The sequence below is a fragment of the Eptatretus burgeri genome, chromosome 14 (assembly GCF_056783735.1).
Source record: "Eptatretus burgeri isolate ZD-2024b chromosome 14, Ebu_testis_v1, whole genome shotgun sequence".
Taxonomy (NCBI): Eukaryota; Metazoa; Chordata; class Myxini; order Myxiniformes; family Myxinidae; genus Eptatretus; species Eptatretus burgeri.
The window spans coordinates 8,941,458-8,961,458 of NC_140974.1; the positions used below are offsets into that span (position 1 = coordinate 8,941,458).

Consider the following 20,001-nt stretch of genomic DNA (forward strand, 5'->3'; position numbering starts at 1 on the left):
ATCTCCGGAGTTATGAAGGCAAAATATGTTAGATTACAACATTAAGTTAAAAATGTTTTCAGTTGTTACAAAGCAATGAGTCGCCACATCACGGCAGGATAGTCGAGAGCTATGCACACTTACTCTAAGCTGTTTAGCCTGGGTTCAAATCCCGACCCAGCTCTAAACTGTCAGCCCAGTGTTTCACAGGCAGAGTAATTCATCACTGTGTGTGCCATCTATCCGATGGACATTAAACTGGATGTCACACCTGCCAGCATCTCCCCCCTCTTCCCTCCCTTCTCTCTCTCTCTCTCTCTCTCTCTCTCTCTCTCTCTCTCTCTCTCTCTCTCTCTCTCTCTCTCTCTCTCTCTCTCTCTCTCTCTCTCTCTCTCTCTCTCTCTCTTTTTTTTTCTCTCTCTTTTTCTTTTTTTTTCCTCTCTCTTTTTTTTCTCTCTCTCTCTCCCACCCATATCCCTCTCTCTCCCAGCTCTAATCCTCTCTCTCCAACTCCTAACCCTCTCTTTTTTTCTCTCTCTCTCTCTCTCTCTCTCTCTCTCTCTCTCTCTCTCTCTCTCTCTCTCTCTCTCTCTCTCTCTCTCTCTCTCTCTCTCTCTCTCTCTCTCTCTCTCTCTCTCTCTCTCTCTCTCTCTCGCTGACCCCTCCACTCTCTCCCCTTTCCTCTTCCCCCTTTCCTCTCCCCCCTTTCCTCTCCCCTTCCTCTCTCTCCCACTGTCTCCCACACTTCCCCCTCCATTAAGGAGACTGTTAAAGACTGACGGTTTAGTTTTGATTTTAAAACGGCTTCCACAGAATGTAGCATGTACGAATCAGATTTGGAGTGAGTCGAAGTCTATCGGAGGGGTTCTGCCTGTGTGAGCATACATTCATGCAGTTAAGCCTTTGCAAGGTCAATAACATGGGTTTAAAATGCTCCCGCCTGGTTTTATATAGAACCCGGTGGTTAAAAAGAAAATGTTGCTGTTTGGGCATGTTTTATCGCCCTTCCCTCCGCACCTGTCAGACCACATCCCTTCCCTTCACACTGCCTTCCCTTTCCCCTCACACTGCCTACCCATCCCCTAACACTGCGTTCCCTCCCCCTCAAGCTGCCTTCCCTTGTCCTCCCCTCATGCTGCCTTCCCTCCTCGACACTTTCCAACAGTTCTGTGATTAATTTTTTTTTCCCAGTGTATCGGCTTCGATGTCCATCGGCAAACAAAATTTCAGCTTTCTATGTCACCCGGAAGTTACCAATCTTTAAAATCAGTCAGGGAGTCAGGGAGTCAGTAACTCAGTGAGTCATTAAGTCAGTGGTTGGAAATAGATTTTTTTATTAGATGAGCTGGGTATGCTTACACATTGTGTAAGCACATTGTGTAAGCATACGAACCTTGCTTCTCAGTCAGTCTCACCCTAACATCAGTCAGTCAGTCAGTCAGTGAGTCAGTGGTTAAAAAGAGCAGTATATTGTCATTGACCCAGTTTTGCGGGGGGGGAACCACCAGAAAGGGGCTGTCTTGGGTTCCTCAACCGGACTGACCGGGAATCGCAGGCCATCACACACGAATAACTTTGTGCCGCAGCAGGTCGCCAATCAACTGCGAATGACAATAACTTGACCACGTGACTTAGCGTCTTCCATCTAACAACCGTTTACTTCAGTTCACGTGACCTCCTTATCAGAGATTGCGCCCTCTGTCCATACTTGTGTTATACAGATTACCGACGAGATCAGGTGCAGCCAAGCAGAGCTGTGAAGTAGGTACCGTCTATTGAACAAATGGTTTTCTGATGGTCGATCTTCCCCATTCGTCCATAGTGGTCGTAACCATGCCCACCAGGCTCCAAAGCCGAAATATGGTTCAGTCGCTCGCCGACAGTGCCATGCGTAAGAGCTCCAACTTTTACACGGGGCCTTGGTTTTTTAAGGCACTCTCCAGCCCTGAACGTGTGCTGGCCTCCACTCAAACGTGGGGTTTTACGGAAATCCCTGCACCACCCATAGATCCTTAAACGAGCTCCAGTGCACGTTCGCACTTTGAGTTATGCCCCCAAAATAACATCCGATCGACGTCTCCTCTGTGTACTTCGAGGCTATGGTGAGAGTTCAATGACCATGTAGCAGTTGCAGCAGTTATAGAGTAGTGGAAACATGTTGTGGCCTTTATAGTGAGGGAGGATTGTAATGTGGCATTGCAGGGAAAAGGTTGAATAATCTTTGTGATGAAATTGTGAATAAAAGTCGCATTTGTAGTGTAAAATGTACACGTGGGTTGTTGCGGGGATTTTTTTTTATTAGTTTGCATGACGTGGGTGTGGTGAGCATGGTATAGTTTGGTGAGCGCAATGAAGGTCTGAAGCAAAATGGCGGTTGAGGTTTGGTGTGCATTTTGAATGGAAAATTGGTGCACGAACGCACGGGAGGTGCTCTCAGCGTGAATGCTTGGTTTCTAGTGGTGTTTTCTGATTTGCGTGCTGGCCTTGCTTGCATGTTTTGTGTGAGAGAAAGGGGGTGGAAGAAAAAGAATTGAAGAACTACGAGGTTTAAAGGTTGAAGAGGTATAAGAGGTCCATCTGAAAGAGTCCCACGCAATGCATCTTTCCCCTTTACCCACGAGACGTACGGAAGGGACTAACTATTGCACATACTGTTGAAATAACTGCCTGGGGATCACTGTAAGCTGTGTGCCGTTGCCTTGGAGGCATGCTGTTTTGGATAACTGCAACAATATATATATATATATATATATATATATATATATATATATATATATATATATATATATATATATATATATATATATATATATATGTAATCATGTTATGTTACATGAAAAGAGTGGGGGATGGGGGGTTGGGGGGTATCCATAGCTCGACTGTGATAAGTGTAACATGTTCAGTGTGTTTCAAGTGGATTGCCGTGTATCAAGGACCTGTCAGAGTAAGTCATTTGTGACACGTGACACGAAGGAGGAAACATATATGTAATTTATAAACAGGGTAGATAGAGTAATACTGTATATGTGAACAGTTATTCTTTGTTTGCAGGGCCAGATAAAGACTTCCCATCACATGTGACACTTGTGTCACATGTGTGTGAAACGGTCGATCACGATCTATCTAGCCGGCATGTAGCAGCCATCATGGTGTTGTAGGCTGTGGATCCCAGAAGAAGCAATGCGGATTTATTTTTATTGGGGCTGCTCCGTGGGCGGTATGGCCAAAGGAGGACTGAACCTAGGTGGAAGAGGAAGAGGAGTATGAGAAGCTGATCACTGAGGAGTTTGTGAAGCAGAATATTATTGTGGTTTTCTCTGAAGAAGTTTGGGATTGACATGCTTGTAATACAAGGAAATCGAACACAGGTGGAGGCCATTCAGCCCATCGTGCCTACGCGAACACCAAACTAATTCATCTACACAAGATCCAACGAAAAAAATGCAAATTAAAAATTAATTAATTCATTAATTGTTGTTTGTTTGTTTTTTTAAGTTTTTAGAGTCCCCCCCCCCCCCGTTTTTTCTTCTTCCCCTCAGGAGAAGGGGCATACACTTGGTTAAAAACACACAACATCAACCACACAACACCCCTTGATAAGAACCCCACCAACAGCACTCCGTACACAATCAACCATCAATGCTCAAACTACCAAAATGTCCGATCAACATCCCCATTCCCCTCTATCTCCATAACTTCCAGGTACCCATCTAATTCTAATTTAAACTTATCACCTTTTTCTGCTGCCACTACCTTTCCAGGGAGACCACTCTGTGCATTAACTACTCTCTGAGTAAAAGTCCCCTTCCTCACTACCATCTTAACAATCCTCTTCTTTACTCTCAGGCTATGGCCCCTGGTCCTATCATGGTCTACTCTGTTGAATAATTCATCCACACTTGTTTTATCTCTAACTTTCATGATCTTAACCATCTCGATCATATCTCCTTGTAACCACCTCCTTTCTAATGTATAAAGCGCTGTCTCCTTCAACCGCTCCTCAGAGCTGAGTCTAGCGAGGTGTGGAATCAATCTACTACCCTGCACGGAACCCTCTCTATGGCATCTGTGTCCTTCCTGAGTTGTGGTGACCAAACTGCTGACAATATTCTAGAAGTGGCCCTCACTAAATTCCTCTGTAATGTTAACACCACCTCTTTGGATTTATAAATGATCCCCCTCTGAATACAACCGAAAACCCTATTTGATTTACCTGTAGCTGCCTGGCCCTGTGCTGCCTGCTTACCTCCTCTATCTATTACCACCCCCAGATCCTTCTCCTGTGTGACATACTCCAAAATTACCCCTTACATCCTGTAATCTCTATTTTCATTGTTCTTTCTCATCTCCAACACCTTACACTTGTTCAGGTTAAATTACATCTGCCAATCTTTTGCCCAATCTACGCAAGTATCAAAACTTTCCTGAATCTCAATACCACCCGCTCTGCTATCCACCTCATCTCCAGGCTTTGTGTCATCTGCAAAGTTGGAAAGCTTACTCTTCACCCCATTATCCAAATCGTTGATATAAATCATGATAGTGATGGTCCGAGTACTGATCCCTGAGGTACCCCACTAGTTACATATTCCCGCTCACAGCCACTCTTTGCTTCTTACCACTCAGCCAGTTTGCAATCCAATTAGCTACCTGACCAGCCACTCCACAAGCCCTCACTTTGGCTAACAACCTCTGATGTGGTACCTTATTAAATACATTCTTAAAGTCGAGATATACTATGTCTACTGCCTTTCCCTCATCCACCCAATCAGACATTGCTTCATAGAACTCTAAAATATTTGTTAAACAGGAACTACCTTTGGTAAATCCATTCTAACTACCTTTAATTAGTTTGTATTTGTTAAAATGGTTCCTCATCTTGTCCGTAATTGATGTCTCCAACACCTTCCCCACAACTGAAGTCAAACTAACAGGTCTATAGTTTCCCAATTCTTCTCTGGATCCTTTCTTCAAAAATGATGTTACATTTGCTCTTCTCCAATCCTCCGGTACCTGTCCTGACTCCAGTGAGCTATTGAAAATATCCGTTAACATCTCGCTTACCTGCTCAGCCACCTCCATCAACTCTCGGGTGCATATTATCTGGACCCAGAACCTCATCTTCTCTTAGATTACCTAGCTGTTCCTTTACTTCTGACACTCCAACCTGGATCTTCTGTAAAAGCCCTTCCTCACCTCTTTGAAACATACTCTCAGGTATTGGCAATTCTCCTGACTTTTCTTGTGTAAAAGTTGAAGAAAAATACTTGTTTAATAAGCCGGCCATCTCATAAAACATCCCACTTTCCTCATTAACCACTCTCTCGGTGCTATTCCTCAATGTGCTCACATTGGTCCGAACCTGCTCTTTTCCGCTGATATACTTAAACAAAGCGTTGCTATTATGTTTAATATTCTTAGCCATGTCCTTCTCATACTCTCTTTTGACTTGCCGAGTTATTTTCTTCACTTGCCTCTGTTTACTCCGATAGTGATATAAATCTAACTCCAGTCCTGTTGTTTTAAATCTCATAAATGTGTTTTGCTTCTCCTTAATGGTGTTCCTTATCTCACAACTCAACCACCCTGGTCTCTTTCTGTTTCTAGTTTTACATCTCATTGGAATGTACTTACTCTGCACTCAACACATTTGGTCCTTGAAGGTTTTCCATTCCTCTGATGTTGATTGCCCTGTTGTGAGAGTCTCCCAATCTACATCACCCAATTTTCTCCTCATACCCTCAAAGTTTGCCTTCCTGAAATCTAAAAGCTTTCCCCTACTGTCCTGAACTCTAATCCTCGAACCCTTAACAGAATCTTTGCACACACTATGTTTTGGTCACTTGCTCCTGAATGCTCCCCAACCTCCACCTCCTCCACCATATTGTGATCGTAACTTGAAAGGAGGTCTAACACTGCTCTCTCCCTCCTGGGCTTATCTACAAACTGGGTTAAAAATCAATCCTGGACTAAAACTCGGAAATTCTCATCAGTTCTTCCCTTTCCCTGTTTCTCTCCCCAATCTATCCCTGGCAAGTTAAAATCCCCCATAATCAATACTCTTCCCTTACCACATGCCCTTTTGAATTATTCATGCACTCCTCTTTCCTCCTCTTCCTTCACCCCTGGAGCCATATAAAAGCATCATCCCAGTAGCTTACTGTTTTTCCAATCTCTACCCACACAGAATCCTTAACATTAAATCCTTCCTTAATGTCACTCCTTTCTCTTGATGCAATGCTGTCCTTTACCCAGATTGCTACTCCTCCTGCTATTCTCTCCTTCCTATCACACCGATACACCTTCTCGCCTTCTAATCCAGTCCTCCAGTTACTCTCCTCATTAAACCATGTCTCACTCACTGCAATTATATCGTACTCCTCGCTATCCACTTTGGCTTCAAGCTCTTCCATCTTATTATTTAAACTTCTGACATTGGTAAAGAATATATTTAACTTTTCCCTTCCTGAAATTTTATTTTCCTGCCTGGCCTTGCTCATCCCAATTACTTCATCCGTTCCTTCCTTAATACCTTCTCCACCCTCCAGTGACTCAATGAAGCCTGAATTCCTTCCTCAATTCCCACTGCAGACCTTTCTTGCCCCCTTTCTATGTAACGTGCGGTCATCATTCCAGAAAAAAACACTCCCTTTGTCCTTGAAATGATTCCCACTGCTTCTTCAATGTAAAACCTTCCTCCCTACACCATTCTTCCAGCCATTGGTTGACATCTAATACTCTGACCGTAATTTCTATATTCTTTCCTCATCTTGGGAGAATCTCAGAAAACATGACGTCACAACCCTTTGCTTTCAGCTGCTTACCCAATATCCTGTATCTATTTTTCAAAACATCTGAGTAAACTTTCCTGACATCATTCGCTCCAAGGTGTACCACAACCAAGTTCTTCCTGCCCTGACATGATACAATATCGTTTACCCTTCCTTCGATGGCCCTAACTCCAGCTCCTTCAAAACTGCACAGAATTCTCTGTCTATGATCCTTCCTGCAGAATGAAGAATCCATGTATTTAATTGTCTCATCACCCACAAAAACTGTCTCCCATACCTCATTTCTACCAATTTATATTGCTGCACCTCCACCACTGCCTGCAGCCACTGCACATTCACCGCTGCCTGCACCCTCTGCACCTCCACCACTGCCTGCACCTGCTGCACCTCCACTACCGCCTGCAGCCACTGCACCTCTAGCACTACCTGTACCCACTGCACTTCCACCACTGCCTGCACACACTGCACCTCCACCAATGCCCACCCATGTTGCACCATCACCACTGCTTGTCCATATATATATATATATATATATATATATATATATATATATATATATATATATATATATATATATATATATATATATATATATATATATATATCATGTGGATGAATCACAAGTGAGAATACTTTGTGAACAGCATTTTGAAGAAGAATCAGAATGTCACCTGTGTACTACTCTTCTTGAAAAAGTAGAGACCTGTACTTTCAGTTTGGCCATTTACAAGATCTCTACTGTATCGTCTTCTATCACATATAGAATAAACCAAACTCCCTCACTGGATGGCTTTCCAGCTCATATCCTGGGGGGAATCCACATCACACTGTTGACAACCAGTCGTCCCGAAACATAAAACGGTTCTGGCCTTGTGGGCAAGGATGTATGTGTTTTTGTATGAGCAAGAGCTTTGCTCTTCGGGGAAAAGGTGCACGTGTATTAGTTTGACAAGCTTTATTTGACTTCGTACTCTGATCTTGGGGCAAAACTGCACGTGCTTATCTTTGTTATAAAGTTTGCTTTTCTTTTCCCTTTTCTGTTTAAAAAAACAGTCATCTCTCAAGAGAGACGATAGCCCAAGATCCAGAAACATCTCCGTGGATTGATTCCTTTCCCAGGGGGTCAGCGCTAATATAAAGCTTCTAAGGCTTCGACTCACTCCGGCTCTGGTTAGCATGGAGGAGCATACACCATGCTTGATGCAGTGGGCGGTTCAGTGTTTTTTACAGACTGCAAATTGGTGTGTGTGTGTGTGTGTGTGTGTGTGTGTATGTGTGTGTGTATGTGTGTGTGTGTGTGTGTGTGTGTGTGTGTGTGTGTGTGTGTGTGTGTGTGTGTGTGTGTGTGTGTGTGTGTGTGTGTGTGTGTGTGTGTGTGTGTGTGTGTGTGTGTTTTTTGATGCTGTATTTAATCTCTCCTCTAAACTCTGATACATTGGTCTTTGTTTTTGTCATTAGGAGCTATCATCCAAATGAAAGTTCAATGTTATCTGTTCAGTTTCCTCTCCATCTGCTGGCTTTCTGAGATCTTTCTTCATCAATCAGAAGCAAACAAAGTTTGCAATTCATTCCGCAGTCTTTTGTGAAAAATAGTTTCACCTTGAATGCAATTACAGCAGCCAACGATCCAAGGATTACTATCAGTGGAGAATATGGCATTTTTTTGCATTTCCAATGGGATTCAAAGCAGGGCCTTCTGATACCGACATGGGGATTGAAAGAAATGATAATATTTAATATCAGGAAAAACGTGCTTAACATGATCAAACTTTCTTCTCCTTGTCAGACAGAAGCAGTCAAGTGGGAAATGTTCCACACAAGCTATCTGTGAGGTCTGTGCCTGCTGAATACGCTGATGAACTGAATTACCGGTCCACTTGGCCTCTCAATCCCCGAACAGGTTTGCAGGGGAAATGGACTGTGGGTATTATAGCAATTATCTATTCATTTTCATTCTTTCACTATCATTACAGTGATGTTGTTGAAAAATGCTTTAATATTCAGTTGTCCATCACTTTAATTTTGTGGATTTTGGTACCTGTAAATGAACCTCTTCCAATATTGGTGAGCATGGAAACAAACAAGCACAGGTGTTTCTCTTTTTCTTACTCCCTCCTTGTATATGTATGTCACTTGCCCCTCTCATTCTATTCCATTGCTGTTTTAGTCCAACAGTATGGTGTAGAGGTCACTTACCTGTTAGCTAAAATTCTTGCTTTTTGAGCTACCAACCCGAACTTATTGGAACACGTCTTGATGGAGAAGAATAGAAAGTAAAGGAAGAATGAAAACAGCTCATGTTCCACAAATAATTAAAGTCACTGTGGAAGGCTTTCCTGCTGGAAGACAGGAGGCAATAAAGTTCCGTTGGATAATCTTATGAATGTATAATCCCAATGCAGCCGTAAACTGTCATCACAGGGTGATTATTCATGATTTTAATTTTTTTTTACAGGGAGGGCGATTTATCAATACGTGTGCCATCCCTCAGATGGACGTTAAGCTGGCGTCCTGTCTGCCTGCATTATTTGATGGACTTTAAAGACCGTACGATGTCCTTCACGAAGAGTAGTGAAGCTATTGCCAGCACCATGAAAATATTCTAAATTCTAGTCATGACTACTGCTGGGAGAGGGGTAGCAAACTGCCCATCATGACCCCTGGCAATGAAACTGCTTAGACAGTACCAGACCATATATGGAGTACTCGCAAATACCACCCATCGCTTCGCTGATGGAAATAGTAAGAGAATAAAGAGAGGGAGGGGTGGGGGAGGAGAAGGGAGGAAGAGTGAGCAGGGGTGAGGGAGGGTAAGGCAACATGAGGTGAGGAAGATGGAGCACGGATCACTCATTCTGGGCGATGGTGCATGGACCACTTACTCTGGGTGATGGAGCACGGACTGCTTATTCTGGGCGATGGAGCACGGACCACTCACTCTGGGTGACGGAGAATGGACCATTCATTCTAGGCAACGGAGCACGATCCACTCACTCTTGGTGATGGAGCATGGACCACTCACTCTGGGTGACAGAGCACGGATCACTCACTCTGGGTGACAGAGCACGGATCACTCACTCTGGGCGACAGAGCACGGACCACTCGCTGTGAAATGATGTGGTGGGCAAAAGCCTCCGCAGTGAGTGAACGATTCACTTAGAAGGACATAGTACAGTATCGCGATCGACTGTAAGGCATTCAGCAAGTGGCTTAAGCACTCATGCAAGCACTCCAATGAAATGGTTGATAAGGAACGGTGGCCAGGCTGTTGCTGCATATCATATAGCATCCCTTTAACGTTAAAGCCGGTCTTCACAGCACATGCAGCAATTAATGAAATAAAATGAATTCGTTCAAATAACGACTTTATCCACAAAAGAGTTGCAGCTTAATGCAGAACATCCCTGGAGATAGCACAAATTTAAATCGCCTGTGAAATAAACATTGCAGATAATTAATCCACCATCTTGCCTGGTTCTCTATGCAAGTGTCATGTTGTGCGTTGGTTCAGGGTCCGTGCAAACGTTACAACATTTTTTTCTTTAAACGTCCGTTTTTTACCAGATTTGTTTTGATTTCCCCAGAGAGCATCTCACGAAACTTCCAAAAATATTGACACAGATCTGGCAGACGCTACAGATAGGTAGTCCCTCTGGGAGATATGGCACAAGGTCGAGCAGTGAATGCTTTAAATCATAGAACTCAATGAAACTAGTTAATTTTGGCACGTTCCTAAATTTTTTGGTTCACTCAATATAATTCTCCAAACAGGAGAAAAATATAAGTTTAATGCTTTGGCAATTTCACATTTTCTTGTGTTTGTGTGGAGGAGGAAGGAGCATAGCCTTGCTTGCTTACAGGAAATACGTAAGTATATCGGCTTCATTATAAGCCTCATTTCTTTAAATTATCAGATTTCAACACTTATTTAGTCTCGACGATATCCGATCCTCAAAACCAAAATAATATTTCGATGATATACTTTAATTAGTCCATGAGAGTAGATCGTGTAAAATTGCATCACATAATGCATGAATTTGCTGCAAGCTCCGAATTTGAAAACTCTTCTACTTACAAAAACGATTTAACCCTCTCGAGCCCCAGGGGTCATTTCTTTGTTCACCCAGAACATTTCGTGTGCTCAAGAGGGTTGACAGCAATTCATAGCTATGATGAAGAGGCATTTTTTTTCGGTAATATGACTGAGGAAAGTGAAAAGAATACTTTATCGTTCAGAAATTGTTGCGACCTGTTCTAATTCCAGGCATGGTTGAGCAGGCCAAAAAACATGGCGGCTTCAGACCCCAGCGAAGTTACCCAGGAAACGCCTTAAGACCCGAGAGAGAGAGGTGGCTGAGGATCGCCATATGAAGGAAATAATTAATAAGGCCGTTAATTATCTTCAAAAGCGGTGTTTTAATTAACCCAAACACACAATTTTCACTCCTGCATTTCTTTTGGGTTTTCATCGTATGTATGCAAAGTTTAATGCCTCTAGGTTTTATGGTTTTGGAGGTATGGAGGAGACACACTGACACACACACACACACACACACACACACACACACACACACACACACATGCACACACACATTTATTTGTGTCGATAGTGCCTTCAGAAAGTATTCACACCCCTCGACTTTTGTCACATTTTGTGGTGTTATAGTCTGAATTTAAAATGGATTAAATATAATTTTTGCCTCTGATTTACACAATATAACCCATAATGACAAAGATAAATTGTTTTTCGAAATTTTTACAAATTAACGAAAGATGACAATCTGAAATATCTTGCATCATGTCATTGCGATGCTTTTCATCTCCTTGGTGGCAGCTTTTGACATTGCCTCACATGAACTGCGGGATGCCCTTCGCGGTTGGCAGGCATGATGCCGTCGTGATAACCTCATCACGACGTTAGTCCACGTCAGGAGTATTTCATAATTCCATTAACATATGTATGTATCACGCATAAGAAATATATAATTTCAAAATTTCCAAACATCCCCTCGAGGACGTTGCATGCAGGGAAACCATGCCTAAGCACACATCTTGCTGGATGAGCCGTTCCAAGTCTCGTGGACCAAATCTCTCAAAGTCTATTGCCAAGGCTGTGACCGATCTGTTGGACATGGCCCTGACCACGAGATCGCTGCATCAGAACTGGTCCGACCCACGAGAATGATGGAATCGAGTATGGTGGCAGAAGGAGTGCGATGACTGAAGCCAAGAGGAAGAGCAGCCCAGTAGGTGGAGCTCAGGCAGTGCTTAAACTTGGAGTGAGCTCACCATCAGGATGAATGAAGTGCTCTGGGTGCTGGAGCAGGACGCACTCGGTGTTGATGTGTGGGGGCACACCATCCCAGGTTCTGAGCCATCAGTTCCTGCTGTTCTACATCTACAGGTCCATTTCCACAGCCTGTTTGCAATGTCTGAGGGCTGGGAGGGGGAGAGGGAGGGGAGGGGAGAATGTGGAGTGGAGAGCGGGCAAAGGGGGGGGGGATTCTGTCAGATATGATGCCGAGTTTAACATCCATCACCCTGCCTGTAAAACAACGGGATGACAGTTTACAGCTGGGTCGGGATTTCAAACCCAGGCTAGAGAGCTTCGAGTGAGTGTGCATACCTCTCGGTTATCCCATGATATTAACGAAACGTTTAATTTTTTTTTTTTTTTTTGTATTTTTTAATGCCGAAGTGACCGCAGAACAACACAGGGCAAGTAAGTGGCCGCTGAATATTGTTAGTCAATCGACATACAGTATTCAGTGACTGCGAATATTGTAGAGTGCTCGCTACATGGCTTAAGCACTTCAACAAAATGGTTGATGAGGAACAGCTCACTTGACAAGCGATTAACAATCACCGGACCATCATATTAAACACACACCTCCCAGACACGCCCAATATATCAAATATGTCTGAATTGGGCAAATGAAAACGTCTTTAGCAGTCGGAACTGCTGCTTAGTTCAAATCTGGAGCTTAAATTTTGTAATTTGGCTTAGTTTAAGAGATTCTCGAGGTTATGGCATGTGCTGAAATGAAATACAGCCACAAACGCTGTTGTCTCCAGGTGTTTTTTAACATTGCAATGTAACCAGCGATTTGTAGGTATGATGAACAGGCATGCGATAATATGAGTGAGGAAAGTGGGGAAAAAAAAAACTTGATTGTTAAATCATCACATGCGTGCCAAAATCCATTCAAATCATGCACCATAATGCAACAGACATTACACCTCAGCCCTCACCATCTCGATGATGCATTACACCATGCGGCAGATGTCGTCTATTGATACACCCACATCCTCATGTATCAGTCTGCCAATCCTAACCAAATTGTCTTCTGTGGAAGCAGACACTTGTCACCCAGACCATTGTTTATTGCACACATTCATCGATCCTTTTCAAACCTGTTCACATCATTCATCACATGTTTCCGTGATATGGAGTTTGTGTCCTATTGTACAGTCATTCTCTGAAAAATGTCACAGTTTGACATGTTCACTAAATAAAAACCTGATATAGCTCCTCACTGCTCCTTAACGGTGTTCTCTCATAGTGGGGCAGCCATCTTGACACCATTTTTACACGTGGAGTAGTCAGGTACTAAGGAGCCGACTACAAATGACTCACATTTGCCCGTGTCTGCATTTTCACACGTATGACAATTGTATTGCACAATGCATGCATTGTTAGTGATTGTGAAATTCATCTCCATTATTTACCACCTTTCTCTTCATTTCTGGGGTTTCCTTGCATCATAGTTCTCATAATGTACATACCTCTCTGCAGTGTTTTGAGCAACTTACACCTTTGATAACTATTTCTGCATCCCACCTTATCATTCATTTATCGCCTCAACTGTATGTATTGATCATCGTCATGAAGGTGATCGATTTTTATTAACTGGTACCTTTTTCTTTTTTTTGATCATCATAATCATTTTTTTTCCTTACCTTTGTGATTATGTTCCAAATATGTGCCGTTTTTCGTTTTGCAACTGTGCTGTTTAAAGTCCATCTGTGACTATTTGCCGAGTTATACGTGATAGGTTGTTCATTTTTAGGTTCTGGTTGACTGGACATGGGGTTGTTCCATTACCATTCAGCTTGTAGAGAACTCACCAAGTAGCTTAAGAACCAAGCAAGCACTCCAACGGAATGGATGATAGGAAACAGCTAGCTTAGCAAGCGATAGCAAGCTCATTGGTAATGGAATACATCCCTGGTAGTGAGTTTTTGAAGAAGCATCATGGCATAAACTACAGCCTTGCCTTATCACATGATTTTGAAGTTGAGTGATTAAAAAAGAAAGAGCAACATCTTGATACTGCTCTGACATGCACTATTTTTCTGCACATATCATCCATTGCTGGCCTTGAGCATAATGGGTGGTTTCTCTTTCTTACTTCCTGTACAAGGACTTTGTTGCAAGATAACAATCTGTTCAGGATGTCTGTGTGGAAACATGTCCCTCTGCCCTGTGTTGTTGGTAGGAGAGTGGAGCACAGATACGTGGTCTCGATGGAGTTCATGCTCCGTTTCGTGTGGGCATGGAAGTCAGCTGCGCACGCGGTCTTGTCAGAGCTCAACCCACGACCAGCATTGTGGAGGTCCACTTCGTGAGAGTCGATCTTGCAACTCCACTCAGCCTTGTCCAGGTGAGATTTTCCTTCAAGTTGAGTGGCAAGTTGAATGAATGACACGTGTTTTGCTTTGAAAAATGATAACTGAAAGGCCATGGTTTACGTCGGGGGACGCGTTCCTGAAAAGTGCGACGAATATCAAAACAACGCAAATCAAAGCAATTTTTGTCATGACAGTTAATAGAATAAGCGGGATTGCATTCTCTACGTCACCTCTTCACCTATTATATTTCGCTTTTTACCGATATTACCCTTTTGTTTCATTAATGACAGTAATATTAAAGTACACACACAAACGTATAAATAAATAAATAATTAATAAATTAATTACTAGACATCTATAGATATAAAAGTGAACAGCACGTAAAGAGGTGAGGCAGTCCGTCAGTCCGTGAAGACTATATGCCTCTTAATCATGTCCTTATTTGAAAGTTAATTCCCAAAGACCCAAAATATCCCAATGGCTCAGATTACTCAGAGCTTGTTGTCAAACCTCGACTCGGATTCTGCAATCGGTCCAGACGGCATCAGCCCACGTGTCCTAAAAACCTGCTCTTCTGCTCTTGCTCGCCCTCTCTCTGTTCTATTCACCCTCTCATTTGCTCAAAGTCATCTGCCATCTGCTGGGATATCAGCAAACATCACTGCCCTGCATAAAAAAGGTGCAAATACAGACCAATCGGCCTTCTGCCAATCATCAGCAAGGTTATGAAATCCATCATTGCTTCAGACATTAAATCCTTCCTCTTCTCCAAAGGCTTGATTTCCCATCATCAATTTGGTTTCAGACCAGGTCACTCTACCCTGGATATGCTTCTTCTGCTCTCCCAACAATGGGTGGAAGCCCTCAAAGCCAGATATGAAATCAGAGCCATATCCAGAGACATGTCACGTGCTTTTGACACAGTCTGGCACCCTGCCCTACTCACCAAACTCTCTTCCTATGGTATCCAAGGCCATCTCCACTCATGGCTCACAGACTTCCTCTCCTGTCGCAGTCAACGTGTGGCCCTAAATGGAGTTCCTTCATCCCCTCTTCCTGTCCAGGCTGGAGTTCCTTAAGGTAGCGTTCTGGGCCCTGTTCTTTTTCTGGTTTTCATCAATGATCTCCCCGACTCTCTGGAAAATCCTCTTTATCTATTTGCTGATGACTCCACCCTCTGCCGTACCATCTGTCATCCCTCAGACCGGCAGGCAGCAGATTTTTCGCTCACTGCAGATCTGGGTAAAATCATGAACTGGTCCAACACGTGGAACATGTCTTTCAATCCGGACAAATCTCACACTCTCACTATGTCTCTCCGAAAGGGCCGTTTAGAACCCCCCCCCCCCCCCCGCATCCACTTTCTCAACAATCTTCTGGAAGAAGTCCTTTCTTTCAAGCTTCTGGGTCTCACCATCTGCCATGACCTTTCCTGGGAAAGCCACATTTCAAACCTGGCCTGCAAAGCCAGTCGCCCACTGGGAATCCTCCATTGTGCAAAGTCCTTCCTTGGCCCACCTGAACCCCTGACCACTTACAAAGCTTTCGTCCGCAGCCTGATGGAGTACTGCTCTCTCTTCTGGGCTGGTGCTCCTGCCTCCCACCTTTTTCGGCTTCACGCTGTGGAAACCAAGGCATTTCGGATCTTTGGCATCTCCCGCAATGAGGCTGAGTCTTTGGGACTCTCACTCAATCACCGAAGGTTGGTCGGTGGTCTTTCTGTCTTCTCCCGTCTCCTCTCCACCCTCGCCCCCCCCTGCTCTCTCTGCGATTTGTCCCCACCACATTTCCGCAGGGCACTTAAGGTCCGCCAACAACCCCCTTCTGGTACAACTACCAAAATCACGAATCATTGCTCACCTTCACTCTTTCATTCCTCTTTTTTACCCCTTTGAAATAAACTCCCTCACTCTATTCAATCCCATACTTCCCTCCAGGCCTTCAAAACAGCTGTTCACCACCACCTCTTATCATCCCCCATCCAAATCCTCGATCTTTTCTACCCCCGTTAATCCACCCCAAACCCACCTCCTTCAAATTCCCTGCTTTCCTTCCTGAAAGTCCCAGTAATGTCCATCTTGTATTCCTCATGTTCCCTGCCACATCCCTCTCCCTTCCACAGATATCCTAATGTCTCTGTTCCCCTCTGTTTTGTCTTTCCCTCTCCCGCCCCTCTTGCCTCATGCCCCCCTTGCTGTGTGTTCTGTGTTAGCCCACATACAAGCCTCGACAAAGTATACAAAAAAAAAGATGACCCAAAAGTTCCTGAGGACCTAAAAGACCCAAAAGTTCCTGAGGACCTAAAAGACCCTGAGGACAGAAAATTCCCTGAGGAGCCAAAAGACCCATTAGACCTTAACCTGATTTCGGCCCTTACACCCTTGAGACAGCTTAGATATTTGACCATTTAGACGACTTGGACCTTTTTATATCACAAATAAAGTTGTAGAAAAGAAATGTTTGCATTATGATTGGTGTAAATCATGCCAACGCGGCAAATGTATGACATCAATATCTGCAACGACATGTGGAGAGGTGAGCGAAGCGAGCTGCTACACACTGGTATTTAAATAAAACTAAACCTTTTCCCGAGGCGGTCGAAGTTCGTGGTACGTCGTCTTCTTCTTCGTCCTTCTCAAATGAACCTCATCATTTTTATGGATACTGCACATCAAAGTTGGAGGCAAACTGAATAACCTGAAAACATCAAGGACACATTCACCAGCATTCATTCGACGAATAATATTTAATTTAACTTCTCAGGTCACACTTTTATAATCCCTCCTAGCCAATCTACAGTGGAGTACATTTCCTAATGTGAAATGCAAAGCACAGTAGTTCTTTCAACAATTTTGCACTTTATCGATTTATTCTGGTGTTTTTATCGGTCTTGCAAGTTCGGAAAATGCTTGAGAATTAAAATGTGTGTTTTTTTTTTTAAAGCGACTTAAGTACGAGTTGAGGCGACACAAATCAGGTGGTGGTATTAATAACGTGATGACGGACTATTAATTTTATATGACTCATCTAAATTATACGTAGTCTTGCGAGACCACTCTGATCCTTCTACGCTATCAGATTTGGCATTTCCTTGAACTGGAGAAAGAGGCGTTATAATGTCGAACAGGTACCACAGTAGTACGGACAATCATGTTTGGCTGCTGCAACACATTGGTCAACAGAGTGACAGGTTGAAGAGAAAAGTGCTGTCCATGAGTGGCAGCTTTGAATTGCGAACTCTTTTTGAGTCACAATAAGAAAATAATTTGAGAAACTCTTAAACTTGGATGACCCTCAATCGATATTGAGACACTTGTTCAATATTGTCTGGTGCACACCCACCTCTACTTTGACTGAGCATTAAATAAATAATAAATAAATAAATAGCTTGGAGAAATAGTTGCAGTCAGATGCAATATCAGACAAGGAAATCACTTCGGATACCTACATGAAGTTTGGCTGCTGTGATGTAACGAATGGGGAGTTTTAATGAGGGGAGGAAAATGATGTCATTTGACAATTCCATTGTCACACATCTTACTCCTTTTGCATTGTTATTCCCATGCTGGGTTATCCCAGTGTGAATTTTGGGATAATTTCTGGAACAGACAAAGTTGTAACTTAATTTGTACTTGTTGACTTATCACATGGCTGATGTCACTCTTTAATACAATGGATGAAATGAAGAGGATGATGTTGATTGAGGTATGCCAACCACCATGAGATGCAAGAAGCTGACATTTTGGGTGTTAACCCTTCGACATAGCAAAAGCTTCTCCTTGATCCCCTAGCATACTTTGATCAACGTTCTGTTGATTCCATCCATTGTTCTACATGTCAGCTGACACAGATCGACGCTTGGCTTCACCTGCACGACTAGTTCTTTCTACATTGATGTCACTCTTAAGCCTACATATAATGGGGATGTAAGTTAGTTGAGTTGTCTCAGATTTGAAGAGGTTTATAGTTATAATGGTTACATCGATGATTATTATTATCTATTCCATTGTTTATAATTGAAGGACCAATTAGAAATGTCTGGGTGTTAACAATAATGATTTATAGGACCTCCAAAACAAAAACAAATTTTTGAGATCGACAAAAAATAAAAATCAATACAAGATCCTTTACAATTGCTGTTAAACCTTCACTAAGACCGTGTCGTTATATGTGATAGAGTGCAGACAATTGTGGATGCACTTTTGGACGAAATTGACATTGGCTTTCAGCTGCCACATTGCACGCATCCTTCCTGGAAAATAATCCAGTTTTTGACAAAAGCATTAAATTCCACACACAGCACAGCTCGAACCATTTTTGGCTTCCCATCTTAGGATCTGTAGCAGAGGAGTGAAAAAGTCAGAATAACAAGAATGAAATTGCAGTGGAATTTCCCAGCACAATCAACCAAAACAATACAACAGTGCAGATAAAATGGCTCTCAGGAATGACATACATGGTTAGAACTTTAAGAGTTGGTCAAATGGTCCATCGCTCAATGCCGACCATGCTGACCTTTGGCAATCACGGTGGGCATTCTGCTTATCCAGGAAACTTTGCAGCTAGGCTATGGCTGTGCTTTAACTGTTTCAGGGTGACAGTCATCGAGCAGCAGCCTTCCTCGAACTTAATGACAACTGCCATTAGCTTTCTGGATTCATTCCTTGTTTGAGTCAATGTGAAAATAGAAGGTGGTGGGATTTCTGTGCTTAATTATTTGATTTTTGAATTACCATCTTATTTAGGCACCAGTAACACCTACCATATTGCATTGTTCTATCTCTGTAAATTTCCCCTCCAACCGACATGTCGCTGAGCAAGAAATCCATAAGCAAAAAAGTATCTGCACAACAGCTCATGTACATCCATATAAAACAACAGAAGAAGTCAAAATGAACAGTTTGTAAACAACCCAAAAAAGTACTACCAAGAGTTATGGAAACGGAAACAAAATGTGACAACTCCTCCTAAAAAAAAAAGAGGACCGAGAAAAATTTTGTCAAGGTATATTTGAAGACGAAAAAGAACACAACAAGGAAGCAGAGTGGATACAACACTTAGAAAAGAAAAAGCAACAGCGACAGGAAATGCACCCAATGACAAATGATGAAGAGAAAATTAGAAAACATCTTGAAAAAGTGCCAAACATTAAATACCCAAGCCCAGATGGGATTCCAAACTTCTGGCGAAAACAACTACATGCTCTCCACCCCCACTACGCTCAAGCATTTAACAAACTCATCCAAGGGGAATTGCCAATGGATGAATGGTTCACAGAAAGGAACACTATTTTAATCCCGATATCTGAATAAACCAATCTACTCAACAAATGCAGAACAATAACATGCTCCCAACAACTTAAAACTTTTAACATATATAATCACTAGTACAATTTATGACCACCTCACTCAACAAGTAGCTGCAGAGGCAGAGCAGAAAGCATGTAAGAGATGTTGCTATGGAACAATAGACCATTTATTGTGAAACAAAACCACACTTGAAAACGGCAAGCTCCAACAAACCTACTTATCCACTGCCTGGATAGAATACACAAACTCTTTTGAAAATGTCCCACATTCATGGATTATAAAATACATAC

The 20,001-nt window shown here is 42.8% G+C and overlaps 1 protein-coding gene across 2 annotated transcripts in view; it reads left to right on the top strand.

Moving 5' to 3' along the window:
• LOC147012619 (adhesion G protein-coupled receptor B3-like) overlaps positions 1-20,001 on the top strand; it is a 242,602-nt gene that overhangs the window by 96,755 nt on the left and 125,846 nt on the right. For both annotated transcript variants that reach the window (XM_085853642.1, XM_085853641.1), the window contains exons 4-5: positions 8,557-8,670; positions 14,270-14,434. In XM_085853642.1, coding sequence (XP_085709768.1) covers positions 8,557-8,670; positions 14,270-14,434 — 279 coding nt within the window. The remainder of the gene's footprint in view (positions 1-8,556; positions 8,671-14,269; positions 14,435-20,001) is intronic.